Raw genomic sequence first — 13,836 nt, 5'->3', positions numbered from 1 at the left:
AATAATAAAAAAATAGTTCACAGTTACAGAATATATTGCGGATATGAGAAATATTTTCCTAATTGCATGAATTAGATTATACAAAGCTTTCATAATCACAGTGTAAGCTAACGTAACCACATCTTTTAACCTTAAGTTATACACTTAAGTGTATAACATTTTTAATTCAGTGGGGGATAATGAGATGGTTTGAAGCAATCTAACAGCTCTGCCCTGTTGCTGTAAGAAGGCTGTAAGCATTTCCTTTTCTGTAGCTTCCCTTGCTCTGACATTCATCCGACCCTTCACCATGTCAGTAAATTTAGTGTCAGTGACTGGCCAATTCAACTCAGACAGAAAACTAATCCCTGAGGAATGAGTGGAGGCATAAAAGAGATATGCAAGGATGAGAAGACTGGAACTACTCCTTTTGTTACTGGTGACCTTTTGGGCTGACTTTTATCAAGCTGCGCTTCAAGGTGCATTATATCTGCCATCAAAAAGCCTTCCAGACTGGCAACTAAGTGCGAAGGTAGCATTGTCTATTTTAGCATCTTCTGACTTTCCACTTTATTAAAGTATTTCTTTGCTCCTGCAATAATGAAAGGATCAGTTATATTCAGTAATCACTGTACACTACTTCTTGCATATTACTCTTTCTAGACATCTCTCTCAGTAGTTTCTTGTCCTCAGCTTTCTGTTCCTCTTGGTGTGCATTGTTTCCATATGTTTTTGTCCATTTTAGGACTACCATTTCAGTACTACTGGTTTTGGTTTTTTGTTGTTTTTTGTTGTTTTTTTTCTTTTTCTTTTTTTTTCTTTTTTCCAATGCACAACCAGGACTTTAAGGTGGCTGACTCTTACCATCACAAAAACACTACATTTCTTTTTTTTTTTTTCAACTTCCATTACATTCCAGTATCTTGCCCAATTTGTTCTACAAGAGGTGCAATAGATAGAATTTTCATCCATTTTTTTCTGATCAAGTATAGCTACAAGTACGTTAGCAGAGAGCTTTCAAGTATTTTTTGAAACTAATGAACACTGCTGTTATTAATGTAGTTACATTTATTTCAAAATATTCTTTCCAAAATGCATCCCCCTTACACTTCAACACAATGAACTCCACTTGCCATCATGCCATCTGTTCCTCTATCTTCTCTAAACCTTTTAAAAGTTCCTCAGAATCTCTTTTAGTATCAATTAACCTGAGTAATTTATGCAGTCTGCACATGTTGTCATCAATCTGTGAACCCTTCTTCCAGATTGAACAATATGAGACTGCTAACAATTAAAGAACATTACCTCTTAAATTTTTGCCCTGTGACAAATTAACAATATACTTTGGTTTCTGTCCTTATATGATTTTATCCTCAGAGTGTTATGATCAGAGAGACAATACGGGGCTAGTTAGTTTTCTTCTTAGATCTTTTCTCAGGGAGAAAATCTAAGTAATTTGCTTCAATGCTTTCTCATTATTCACCTATTTTGAAACACAATGAACCTTAGTACATTAAAATCATTTCTTTTTCAGGAGCTATGATTTTCTATTCCTTTTATTGAGCTCCTACTATAGAGTTCCTACCTTCCTCCTATTGACTGATTTAAATACAAATCAACTGACAACACAACAATAGAGTCAAGCTGTTAAGAAAAAACCTTTTTAAGATCTGGACATATTCATTAATTCCAATGAAATGAAAAATGAGTAAATGTGTTAAGAGTTTTTGTATATTTAAGAAAATTGAGGAAAAACCAGGATCACTGATTTGTGCCAAGTTACGAACATCTTGCCTTTACAGCAAAATTAACACAAATTCTAGGTTATAGCCCGACCCAAATGATAGTGCCTTCCACATAAGCTATTATTAATATTCAAGTGGTTTGGTGGGTTTGAGTTTTGTGTGTATGTATGTTTGTTTTTTGGGGGGTGTTTCTTGGTTTTGTTGGAGTGAGACATGTGAAGGGACACTGCGGTCAACAACTATGTTGTACAGTCTAACTACTAAATCCACAAGTCTCCTATGTTTCCAGGCAGACCAGACACATTCTTCTGATATATATCAATGTGCAGGTAGATCCTTTCCATTTAGAACAAAGAGGCACATTATATATACACCAAATAACTTCATTGTCACGGAATTGTGACTACAGAATTAGTATGAATGCCATTCAACAATCGCCTCGATGTTTCTGTCTGAGCTATGCTAACAAGAGAGAACTACAAATACCCAGGCAGAAACCTAAAGCCTCATTTGAAATTTTTCCTTAAAAATTACAAAACCTGTACAGTAAAACACACAAAATAAAAGTTTGAGCAAGTCAGCCTGTGGCTTGGTAGGACTATGGCGATGCATAAATACCTGGAGGAAAAATATTCTGAGAAAGAAGAACTTGTTATGTCTCTACAATTTTGGAGAAATACAAATGCCTACTAAAAGCATATGCTTTCAACATGCAATTAACATTAATTTTAATACATAATTAAGACATCAGCAATACAAACCTTTAAATTTAGCAAGTAACTGATGAAATTTAGGTCTCCTTACAACATTTGCAATGATGGAACACAATAGCTAGTTAATTTTAGTGATGATTTTCAGAGGGGTTACATTAAAAAACTGCAGTTGTCTAGTGAGTTTATTTGTTATGGAGTTTTACACTTGGTCAAAATCATTCATGCGAATTAGAGAGAACCACAGTCAATAGTAAAACAATTCTGATACACATTTAGCTGCAATCTCCTACAGATGTTCTTGCAGGAAAACTCACGCGAATATGGAAGTGATCTAATATGATATTTTATATGATTTATATACCTAATTCGCAGATGTCTCCTAGAATTGCTCTTTTTAAAGAACAGACATCAATTTACCTCATCTACCACAAAATTTCATTAGCTTCTATAATTAATGCTACAGAAAAGATCTCATCATTGATATTATTAATATATTTTCAGGATATAAATTCTACAATTCCTACATTCTAAAATTCCAGGGTAATACTTAGATGTTTTCATAAGTGATGATACAGTTTCCCAGCAAGTTTTTAAGCAATACTTATCAACACGGATATTTAATTTAATTTAAATAAGTTAAATTAATTTAACTTATGTTTTCAAGCATTTAAGCAATACTTATCAACACGGACAAGAAAAAAGTTCTTCACAGTTCTGCAGGAATTTAGGCATTCACTCTGAAATAAGTAATAGAGCCTACATATTAAGAAAAGGAACCTGTCACAGTAAATGAAGACAAAAAGCACATGATAGTTGGGCAATTAGCACTTCAAATAGATACAGTTCAGCAAAAACTGAAATAACATTCTTGGGTACGAAGTGCAAGGGACTTGTTTCAATATAAATCAACCAGTAGGCTACAATCAAATTAACTTTACATATGCCTTAGACAATTTGTAGATGTCAACAACTTTCTGTTGCAGAGTGAAATGACCAAAAGTACTGCAATCATTTATGACAAATCTCTAGTTGATCACTAAAGCCCACATGTGAGATTCTTTCAAATTATACGCTGAAGAGAAAGAGTGAAGGAAAAAAAAAAAGAAATTCACTCCAGTTGATTTAAACGTCAAATTAAAACACTGAATCAGTAATTTCCTATATTGCTACAATAAGGGTAAGAGATAGAGCAGAAAGCAATAACAAATTGGTCTACAGGAAATTCCTTTGATCTCAGTAAATATCTGACTCTTCCAAAAAAAAAAAAAAAAAGCACAGATTTTCTCAATATGTTAAGGAAATGTTTGAAGTTATGAAGGAAGAAGTAGCGTCACTTCCAGAAAGACAAGATCAGTATTTCACGTGGCTCTTCATAACAGGTTAGATTACAAGTATGTGTGTGATTGTATAAATATATAGATTGCACAGAACAGGAGTTTCATTCTAATCCTGAGATCCTTAATTTTTATAGACAAGATGAAATACAGTAAAAAGAGATTATTTGAAAGATTAATATTTGAAGTGGGCCTCAGAAAGCTGATGGAATATAAAAGTGACCACTTGACAGGCTGCCAGGAACTTGTAGAAAACATTTACTAGAAATGAAGCTTAGAGTGAGTGGAAAAAAACTGAGAAGTCAAAGAGAAAACTTCTGGATTTTGGATTCCAGAAGCACAGAACTTTTATGTTAAATTCTTAACATAGCTTAAGACGGTGTGACTTAGATGCAGCAGAGGCCAGGAAAAGTGCCTCAAGAAGTTAGGATAGCATTGTTCTCATTCTGAATGGAGAGAGAGAAGCTGGAATATTACCACTGTGATATTACTGTGATGACAGAAAAATAATTCCAGAAGTTTTGTTCGCATATGTGGAAGGGGGTAAATTCTTTTTCCATCTGCAGCAGAAAAAAAATTTTCAGGGGATTATGTACACCACCTTTCTTGGGAATGGAATCTACTCCTCCTTGTATTTTAGAAGACAAGTTTTTCACTGATTTTGGTAGCATGAAAAGAGGGCTCTCGTTGTCCTGCTTTACACTATTAAAGGAAAAAATACTGAAGAAATGTACCAAAAAAATTTGGGGCAGACTATGCTCATGGCCAGAATTTTTAAAGGACAAAGATTTAGAGACTACATGGCACATCTAGGGCACATTCTATTCCAGGGATTATAATAAAGAAGATAAAAGCAGTTTCAGTGACAGTTTTTAAACTTACGGTTTACAAATAACGTTCATATTTCCTTGAAAATAAAGAATATAATACACATCAGAGCTATTTAAACTTGCATCAAGTACAGCACCGATAGTTTTTGCCATTAGGATGGAAATGCAATTCACACACTGCTGAAACACTGTAATTTCAAAAAGATAGCAATTATGAATATTGGAGATCTTTTTACCCTTTTAAAATAACCACCAAAAAGCTCTGTTTATTCAAGAACATATTTTTTAATCCAAACGAAAGAGGGTGCCAAGCAGTGTTATACAAGCTTCCTAAACTCATTTGGATGACTAATGTTCCTATTCCTGCATGCTTCAATGTTGTACAAGAAAAACAAATTTCAAGAACAACTGATGTGTAGATCTCTATCAGTTTAAAGACATAATGCTTAATATTATCTGCCTGACATTTAATGGAAGAGACAAATTTTGAGTTCAGTTAATTAGCTAACAAATAGAGGCTGGAAATCTGAGGTCTGGAGATTAGGATTTGTTTGCCATAAACCATCAGCAAGTGTACATTTTAATCTCCCTAAACTTCTAGGCACTTCTTTTCAATAGTAAAATATTTTGTATATATGCAGCATATTGTTAAATTAAATGTATCATGCCTTGTCCTCAGCCAGATCCCCACTGCTTTACTTCTGTCCATTATTTCAGCTCAACCAAAAATGTCAGCATCCTGACAACCTACTCCCATTTTATATGCAATTACAAAATCTCTGTGGAAAGAGAGGAATTTTTTAGATCAACATGAAATGGAGCAAGAAAACTGCCCAATTATCTGCACAGCCCCAAACTTCCAGATCTATTTTAAAATAATGAGCTTTGTACATAAATGCATTACTCTGAGTTTTCAGAATATGCTGTACATATTGCAAGTTTGTTCTTCTGTAAAGAGCAACTGTTATAAAGACAGTTGCTGTATGATTCACACAGGGTCCATTTTCTGTTTCAAATGGAAATACATTGTCAGGACATGTAAAAATCAGTTTTACAATCTGGATTATACTGCCAGAAAAAAAAAAAAAAGAAAAAAAATCAAAAGTAGTTAGAGTGTTAGCAGAGACCTATGAATCCACCAGAGATGAGTGATGCTGCAAACAAACATGGAAGACACATTGGTTTGCTACTTACTGACAAGTAGAATGTAGCTAAGAAAAATTTATATTATTTTCTCATCTTTCCACGTTGAAACAAAATATATTTATTTTTCAGACCCTTGACTTTTTGAAAGGGAAAGCAAATTATTAATTTCTTCCTCAGAAAATGAAGAACTAACTTGATCTGTCACCGAATTCCACTTTCCATTATCAAAGACAAAAGCACACAAAGAAAAAGCTCTAGGTCCAGCTGACAAAACTGTTTAAGATTATCCAGTTCTGGGCTCAGATAAATCTTTATTCTGAGGAGGTTCTGTTGTTTTAAAGTACTCATTTATCCTCTGCATTTCTTCCAAGGTAAAGCATGGTGTGAATTCACACACAGGTTGTGTCTCTACTGTAAAAGAACTACATGTATATTTCTGAAAAAAAATTTCTAGGCTGAACCTGGCCATTCCCCAGGTTCATCTGTATACACACTACATGCAGAATGTCAAATATTTTAAGCAGAAGATTTCACACCACACTTAGACTCGCACTGCAAGTAAGTTTGTGCTCAAACAAACTGACATCCAGAAAAGGAATACTTTATGTGTACAGCTGCTTGTGTATAGCGTGATCTCCCCTGCGTGCATGAGTATATGGGTTAAATGGGGTGAGATACTTGGACTCCTTCCCAACTTTTAGTAGTTACAAGTGGGGAGGAGGGAAAAAAAATAAAATAAAAGGTGTTGTTCATTTTGGAGAAAAGACTATCACTGCATGTGATCCTGCTCATATCAAGTGGAGAGATCCAAGATCCCAGCCAAAGCAAATGCAGGGTTTAGGTCCCATCATACAATAGACTTCTTATATAGTTCTTAATAGACTTCTTATATATTCTTCTTCTCAATAGACTTCTTATATAGTTAATTCTTAAACTGTACTTGGAGTTCTTCTAAAAACTATTTTAGATACTTCAAAGAAGAGATGATAGAGAAGACTGGATTAAATTTATTTGTGGGCTAAGCTGTCAGTGAACTGAAGTCCATGGAGCTCAGCATCATGATGAGTGAGAAGCAACATACCAGCTGAAAACACTAGATGAGAATTTATTGTCCCTGTGACAGTTAATGTGACTGTGCTGAGGCTAGGTTCAGGCACAGGGATGGCCCTTAGAAACACCAAGTTACACAAAGAGATAGGACTGACAACTGATGTTTACAGACATTGATTTGCAGACTCCTAAATCTTTCTGATTGGAGGTTTAAAGGCCGGCATAATTCACAAAGAGTGAATTTAGCCTTATGGCCTAAAAGGTAATCCGCCCTACATTCCTAGTTCATCTGTAAGCCAACTTCAAGACCGAAAAAATAAACCTAGCAGCTCACTTAATTTGGCCTTAAATTATGACTTAACTCATCAGAGTTAAAGTCTTCATTGCATGGACTAGTTCAGATTTGGAGCAAAACTTTAATTACACTTCAGATTCAGAGTTTGAACTTTTTTCTCCTCCTCTGGCACAGTGCATAACTGCTTATACAAAGTAGAACAACTTCAACAAGACAGACTGGAGAGTTAGGTGTCCTTAAAGACTTGAGCTCCTACCCAAGAAAGACGGACCGGGTCCATTCCACTCCAGTAAGCGTGTTCAGGTAAATTCTTTTAGATTAGCCTTTTTCTGTCTGGATTGAATCAAAACTGCTCACAAACCCAGAGTTAATCTCTGTAGACCACACATTCATCCTCCTGGGACAATTCACCCTAAACGTAGACAAGCAGTTTATGCTGAAGTCCTCAATTCAGCTCTGCTTCAACTCCAAGGCTGCCAACATGCACCTCTGTCTGATTCCCCTCTCTGCTGCCCAAAACCAATGGGAAGCCAGTATGGATAAGGGAATTCCAAGATACCTGGCCTGTTACCAAGAAAATCTTCAACAGAATATTAATACCACATGAATGACTCTTATACCAGCATTGAACCACAAATGGGAGACAAGGCAGCTCCTGAGGCTTGCGCTAAATATGATTTTGAGAGTAATTCCTGATCCTGATCTTCTCCATCCATTACGTTTTGCAGCAACAAAGAGGAAAAAGAAAGAAAAAAAAAAAACATAAAATACAGCAGTTCCTACGTATTTACAGATTCTCCTTAACAGTGGTGAAGATGAAGGCCTAGCAGGACTGCTGTAGACCTGATTGAGAGATCCCTTCAGGAGCTCTGATTATTGTGAGAGCACTGAACTGGGCCTGCAAGGCCTTTCTGCATCACCATGTCTCATGTCTAGCATGGTTTCAAGTATTAATAGAATATCTGGAAGCTCAGGACTTAGCCACTTTGCAAACCAGTATACTCCAAGCCGTGGTACTAGGAGTGAGTACCACAAGGGCCTCCACTAGGGAATACCATCAGTAAATTGATGCTACTTTTACCTTGCAACTAAAGTCTGCTCTGCAAAGCAACAGAGCAAGAGTATGTATAAAGAAGAAAATTCCTAAACAGTTTAAAATGGTTACCCATCCATCTATCTTGTATGATCTAAGTATTGTTTAAACAGGAAGAAAAAAAAAGTATAATTTAGTGATTATTAGATAACAATATAAAATTAGAGGATAATTTATTATCATTTATTTTGATCCAAAGTTGTCATTAATCCAAACTCCTTAGCTAGCTTTTATTTAGACATATGGAAGAAACAATGTCTTCAGTAGCATACCTACTTTCATTAACCAAATTATGCATACTATTGGTTTTAATCAAATAAAATACCTAACACTACTTTTTAACTGTAACATATTTTCAGTTTTCAGTCTCATACTAATAAATCTCTGATACTGTTTACAATTGCAAAGAATTAAAACCACCCAGAAAAAAAAAAAATAAATCCATATTTTACAGCTTTCCAGCAGTCACTCATTTCAGCACTGATAATACTTCTGAATGCTGCATTTGTAGATCTCCATATTACACTAGACACTGTGCAAACAACGGACGATCCACCAAAACAGAGAGGAGCACTAACCCCTCTCCACTCACCTTACATCGGGCCATCTCCTTTTTTCCACAAGCACATAGGAAAGAGAAACAAGGATTTGCAATGTGTTTAAAAGGCTGATGAGTTTCAGGGTTGGCATACCAAAGACCAGGGAGAGAACAAATGCTTTCGTTTTCATCCGTCAGCTCCCACACCACTCAAATGGAATTACGTAGGGAGATTTTTCTTGCCTTGCTTCAAATAAATGGGTGTTGTGTTTACATACTGCATACTGAGCATTGCCCACCCTAAGCCAAGGGCTGTGCCTTGCCAACTCTTAACTCGCGTACAATATGGCGATTACATGAGCCAGCATACCATTAAGTCGCATAACAAAATTTGGAGAATGACACTGTCAGCTAGCAGAGCTGTACCTGAACGCCTGAAATTTCTTTCACAAAAGGAGAAATTGTATTTTTGTGCAGTGGCAGAACCAAGTCGGGAACAAACTGGGCTAGAGGCCTCAGTCTAAACTACAAAGACAAGTGCTGCATAGTTCACAGGGATAAAAGCTAGAAGACACGTGATGCAAGAAGGCAAAGAAACAAATCACCAAATGCCTCACAAAATATTCCCCTGGCTTTGAGTCTTAAGGGTTATCAGCTGTTTATTCTCCAGATGACAGTTCATGGAGAATAAACCATCTAAGATGTCCTCTCCAGCTGCTGTATTCTCAAAACGGCCTCCCATAAACAGAATGAAAACCAGGGAAAAGAGGAAAGAGCCTTTACTTAGTTCATTACTCATAGTGAATAGCACAAAATATCCCTCGCTCCAGCAAGCTTATTTACCTATCCGATGAGTAGCAGCAGATCTATGCCTACCATGAGCTGCTAGTATCTTGTAGTGTCTCATGTTCATTTTCTTACAGAATGAGCAAGAAAGATTGGAGATCAGAGCTTATACTTTCCACTGAAATAATGTTTCTGTAAGCTTGCACAAATCAATCAATACCTGCTTTGCATTTCTATTGTAGCCTGCCAATATCAGACAGGAACAGGCAATTTGCGTATTAATACTTCTTTCAGGTACTGTTTTATAATAATCAATACAGAGGCTCCCAGTTCCTTGATGCAAACATACAACGGACAGGACAACTTCAGGAGGTCATTTAACTATTGTAACAGAACACACATTCAAAGGGAAAAGATGAGCTGAGATAGGCTTTTCTAATACTGAAGTTTCTGAGAGGTTGTGCATCTAACCCACAGCTAAAGATCAACTGCCCAAACCAAATATCAAGCAGTTCGTAACAACAAAAGCTGCCTGAGTTAGCCCCATGCTTGACCCCCTCCTTGCAGCATATTTCTCAGTAACTTAATCTTATTTAGATTGTCTTCAAGTAAAACAAAGAGCTGGGAAATCAGAAACCTGCTACATGTTTCTACAAGATTGTATCACAGCAGCTTCCGTCACCTTTTTTTTTTTTATCCCAAATGTAAAAAGCTATCCAGACATCAGTGTTATTTCATGTGCTGCAATAGTGGCACGCATAATGACAAACTGACTTCCGATAATAGTTTTAATTACTAAGTATATACCCTGCAAATCCTCTCATATAAGTAATCCTTCAATAAGATTAATGCATGGAAACAGTCCATTGAAAAAGGATTTGTATGACTGGACCCTAGATGTTTAATCATATTTCTAAGAGCATTACCTATATCTATATCTATATCTATATATATATATATATATATATATATCTCAAGGAGATGCTGGTACATTTAAATCAAGGATTTATATACTTAAACTGTACAGTTTAGAAATGATCCTTCTAGGACTGACACTATTGTGGAACATGCTTCTGTAGTTCCCCATGTCTGTCAGGCTGAGACTGGTGTAAATAAACTGATCAACCTATTCACTTCTAGTGTTCAGCAAGGCTCCTCTCTTTCAGCACTTCAGCTGCACTGACGTGTGACTCAGTTGCTCCTACAGCTACACTATTTACATACTGTGCCCATAAAACACAGCATTAAACATCAAATCCTCAATTTATTTTAAGCACTACCCAGACATTGCTGAGTATTTTCAAGGCTCAATGAGGTAGCAGTTCTTACTTTCTCTGTTAAGTCAAATACAGGATTTTTGTTAAGAAATGTTAACTTCTTTTCTTGCTTTCCAATCCTATTCTCTTCTCTATGACACCTGTCAGTCCAGACACTAGAAAAAGTGCATAGGAGAGCATAAAGATTGAAGTTCACTCTAATGTGCTGAGTGCCACGATGTGCTCAAGTCCTCCTCCTTGTATCCACATCACTTGTTCTCTCTTTGCACAAGGATCTTCACAGTTTTAATTTAAAGTCTTCCTAGAAGTATCTCTTGTTCTGATCCCATTGGAATGATTAATGGTTTGGTATCACGTTTGTTTGCTAATCCTTAAAATGAAAGAAACGATCCTTTGGAAAGCTAAGAGTCTGTTAGTGTCTCCAAAAAGCAGGAAGCATTACTGCTTGAAGGCTGACAGATGCTTCACCACCATGACAAGAAGTAGTTCCAGTACACTGCTGGTTTTAGAAGTTTACAGTTCATAGGAAATGAAACGCTTGACTGCTTGCACTTGTAAATCCCTGCTTGATTGCTGAACAGCTTTTTCCTTCTCTGAAGAAACAGCTCAGCACATGTTTCTGTGGGCTGTGATAACATCTTACAACTTCATTGCTACTCCAATACCAACTGAATGCATACAACTCTGCACACACATTTCTTACACTTCAGAAAGAGACCCTTCCCAATTATTAATCTATTCAGCATATTGAACCAAGCTTGTGTAGAAGATCTGAAACAACAGTTTGGAGGTGAAAGGCACCTAAGTCTACCTTACTAAGACTTTAAACTTAGTCATTTAAAGGGAACATCAGCAGTGGAGATACACTGTTAGAATTCAGAACTGATCATTTCAGATAATATCTCACTGTATTTCAGCATCACAAAAGTTAACAGTCAGCAATTAATACCTTCTTAGGCACGGGTCCATTCTCCAGCTCTGGCCAGCTGACACTTAAACATTTCAAAAAGAACTCTTCCTAATTTCTGTCACTCCTTGAAAAAGTATTTAACTGCCCAAAAGACTTTAGAAAGGCGCTTCTCCATTTTAAATTTTTACGCCTTTTCCAATGGCTGCATGCTGAAGTCCTCGGGCTGCTAGTGTGTCGGGGTTGCGGCAATCGCCAAGAGACAGGGAAGGCATATCTTGCTTCTGAAGAACGGGGGCGGGGAGGCAGAAGCCCCAGAGCCGGATCCGCGCCGTGTGCGTGCCTGCGCAGCACCCTCCGAGCTCCGCCGCAGCACCGAGCGGCCCCGACTCCCAGTGAGATGGGCCCGGGCGGAGGGCACAGGCACCTTGCAGAGCGATGCAGTAAAGTTTTTAGAGTTTCCCTCAGCCGCTTCTTGTTACGATTGATCATACGATATATGATTTTTCCACTCTTTTTCACTGTCGCCTGCCCCTAGCCTTGCTTTTATAATGCGCAGAGCAGTTGTAATCTGCACAGAAGTTGGATAAATAAATAGTGGCACAAACGCTGCAAGAGCACACCGGCAGTTCTTCCCGGCAGAGCGAGGAGGGTGAGGGAGGAATGCCGGCGGCAACCTCCAGCACCGACCCGGCGCGACTTCAGCGCTCCTGCCTCAGATCATTCCGCGTTTTCACACCCGGTCCGCGTGGCCCACGCGTAACGCAAGCAACTGATTTATTATTTTTCCAAGTGCCTCTCGAGTCTCCCAAAGGCAAAGGAGCTGACCCGACCCGCTTGCTGGAACTTTTCCACTCTCTGCGAGAGCCGAGGACAAGACCCGACGGTAATTTTTTATTGTGATTATTATAACGATGATTATTTTCCTCCTCGGGACCGCTCCGCAGCGCGGCGGCTCACCTGAAGGACGGGTGCCGTGCTTTCCTTCCCGCCCCACGCCCGGCGGCCGCAGCCTCCGGATGACGGATAGCCGCCCCGAGGCGCGGGCACAGCCGGTGGCACTCGCCGCGCCGCTCCGCGCCCCGCCCGCAGGTACCTCCGGCGGCCCCCGCCCGGCAGCCCCGCGCCCGCCGCCCGCACTCACTTGTGCCTTCTTCATAAGGAACGGCAGCGCTGCAGTCCAGCCCAGCCGGCCGTGTGCAAACTCCCTTCAGCTGAACTGTAGCTCCAGCATGCTGCAGCGGCGGATAGTCCACGCATTGGGGTTGCCCTCGGCCAGCCCCGAGCTGCTGTCGCTCCGCTGTGGGCCTCTCGCCACGGCAGGACTAAAGCGGAGCCCGGCGCCCGGCCAGGTCTTTTATATCTCGGATCTGCCTCTGGCAGCGGCGGCAGCGGCGGCGGCGGCAGCCCCGGCAAGACACGCCTTTCCCCTCCCGCCCTCCCTCCTTTCGTTCCCCTCCCTCCTGTAGCACTTGGAGCCGAGGCGGGTCCCGCTGGGAGGGGGAAACCCGAGCAAACTCTGGGGAAGTTAGAAGGCAGGAACCGGCCCGGCCTGTCCCTTCGCACCGCGGGAGGGAGCGAAGCGCTCCCGGCCCGGCCGCCGCGGGCTGGCGGGAGAGCGGCGGGCAGGGCTGCGGGCGGGGCCGCTGGGACTCGCCCACCGCCTCCGGGCGCCCCGCGGCAGTGGAGAGGGGCGCCCGATGCCGGCCAGGGAGCGTGGGGGGCTCGACCCGCCGCTGGAGGCGACCCCGGCGGCGGCCGTGAGGAGCGCCCGGCGCCGTCCGGCCGCGCGCGGTGAGCCGGGCGCTGTGGTCGGGCCGCAGCCCCGCGGCGGGGCGGGCAGGGCAGGGCGGCGGAGGCCCCGTGGGGCTGGCAGCTCTCCCTGCGGCTCCGTGCCAGGACACCGCGCTGCAGCTCCTGGCAGCGACTCCGGGCTGGCAATTCCCATTGCGGTACTTCCTGCTGTGGCACACAACCCAAGCATCGAACGCTTGAAAGAAAGGGAAGTATCAGGACTGTTACTACCTGCGCCAGCCACAAAAGTTGTTGAGCAGTGCCTCCTAATGCTTGCGTAAAGGTGGTCCTGCAGGTGCTGTGCTACTAGAATGTGTGTAATGTGTAAATGCACAGTAGCATTGGCTGT

At 40.3% G+C, this 13,836-nt stretch overlaps 1 protein-coding gene across 1 annotated transcript in view; it reads right to left on the bottom strand.

Moving 5' to 3' along the window:
* Window positions 1-11,968, bottom strand: part of KITLG (KIT ligand) — a gene marked incomplete at both ends in the record, with an annotated part of 48,405 nt that extends 36,437 nt beyond the window's left edge. The window contains one exon of the mRNA XM_079533088.1: window positions 11,885-11,968. Coding sequence (XP_079389214.1) covers window positions 11,885-11,968 — 84 coding nt within the window. The remainder of the gene's footprint in view (window positions 1-11,884) is intronic.
* Between the last annotated feature and the right edge of the window lie 1,868 nt (window positions 11,969-13,836).

This window comes from Tetrao urogallus, assembly GCF_951394365.1.
Source record: "Tetrao urogallus genome assembly, chromosome: 1".
Lineage (NCBI taxonomy): Eukaryota > Metazoa > Chordata > Aves > Galliformes > Phasianidae > Tetrao > Tetrao urogallus.
The sequence above is the reverse complement of the archived record's forward strand: the minus strand, read 5'-3'. Positions and strand labels throughout refer to the sequence as shown.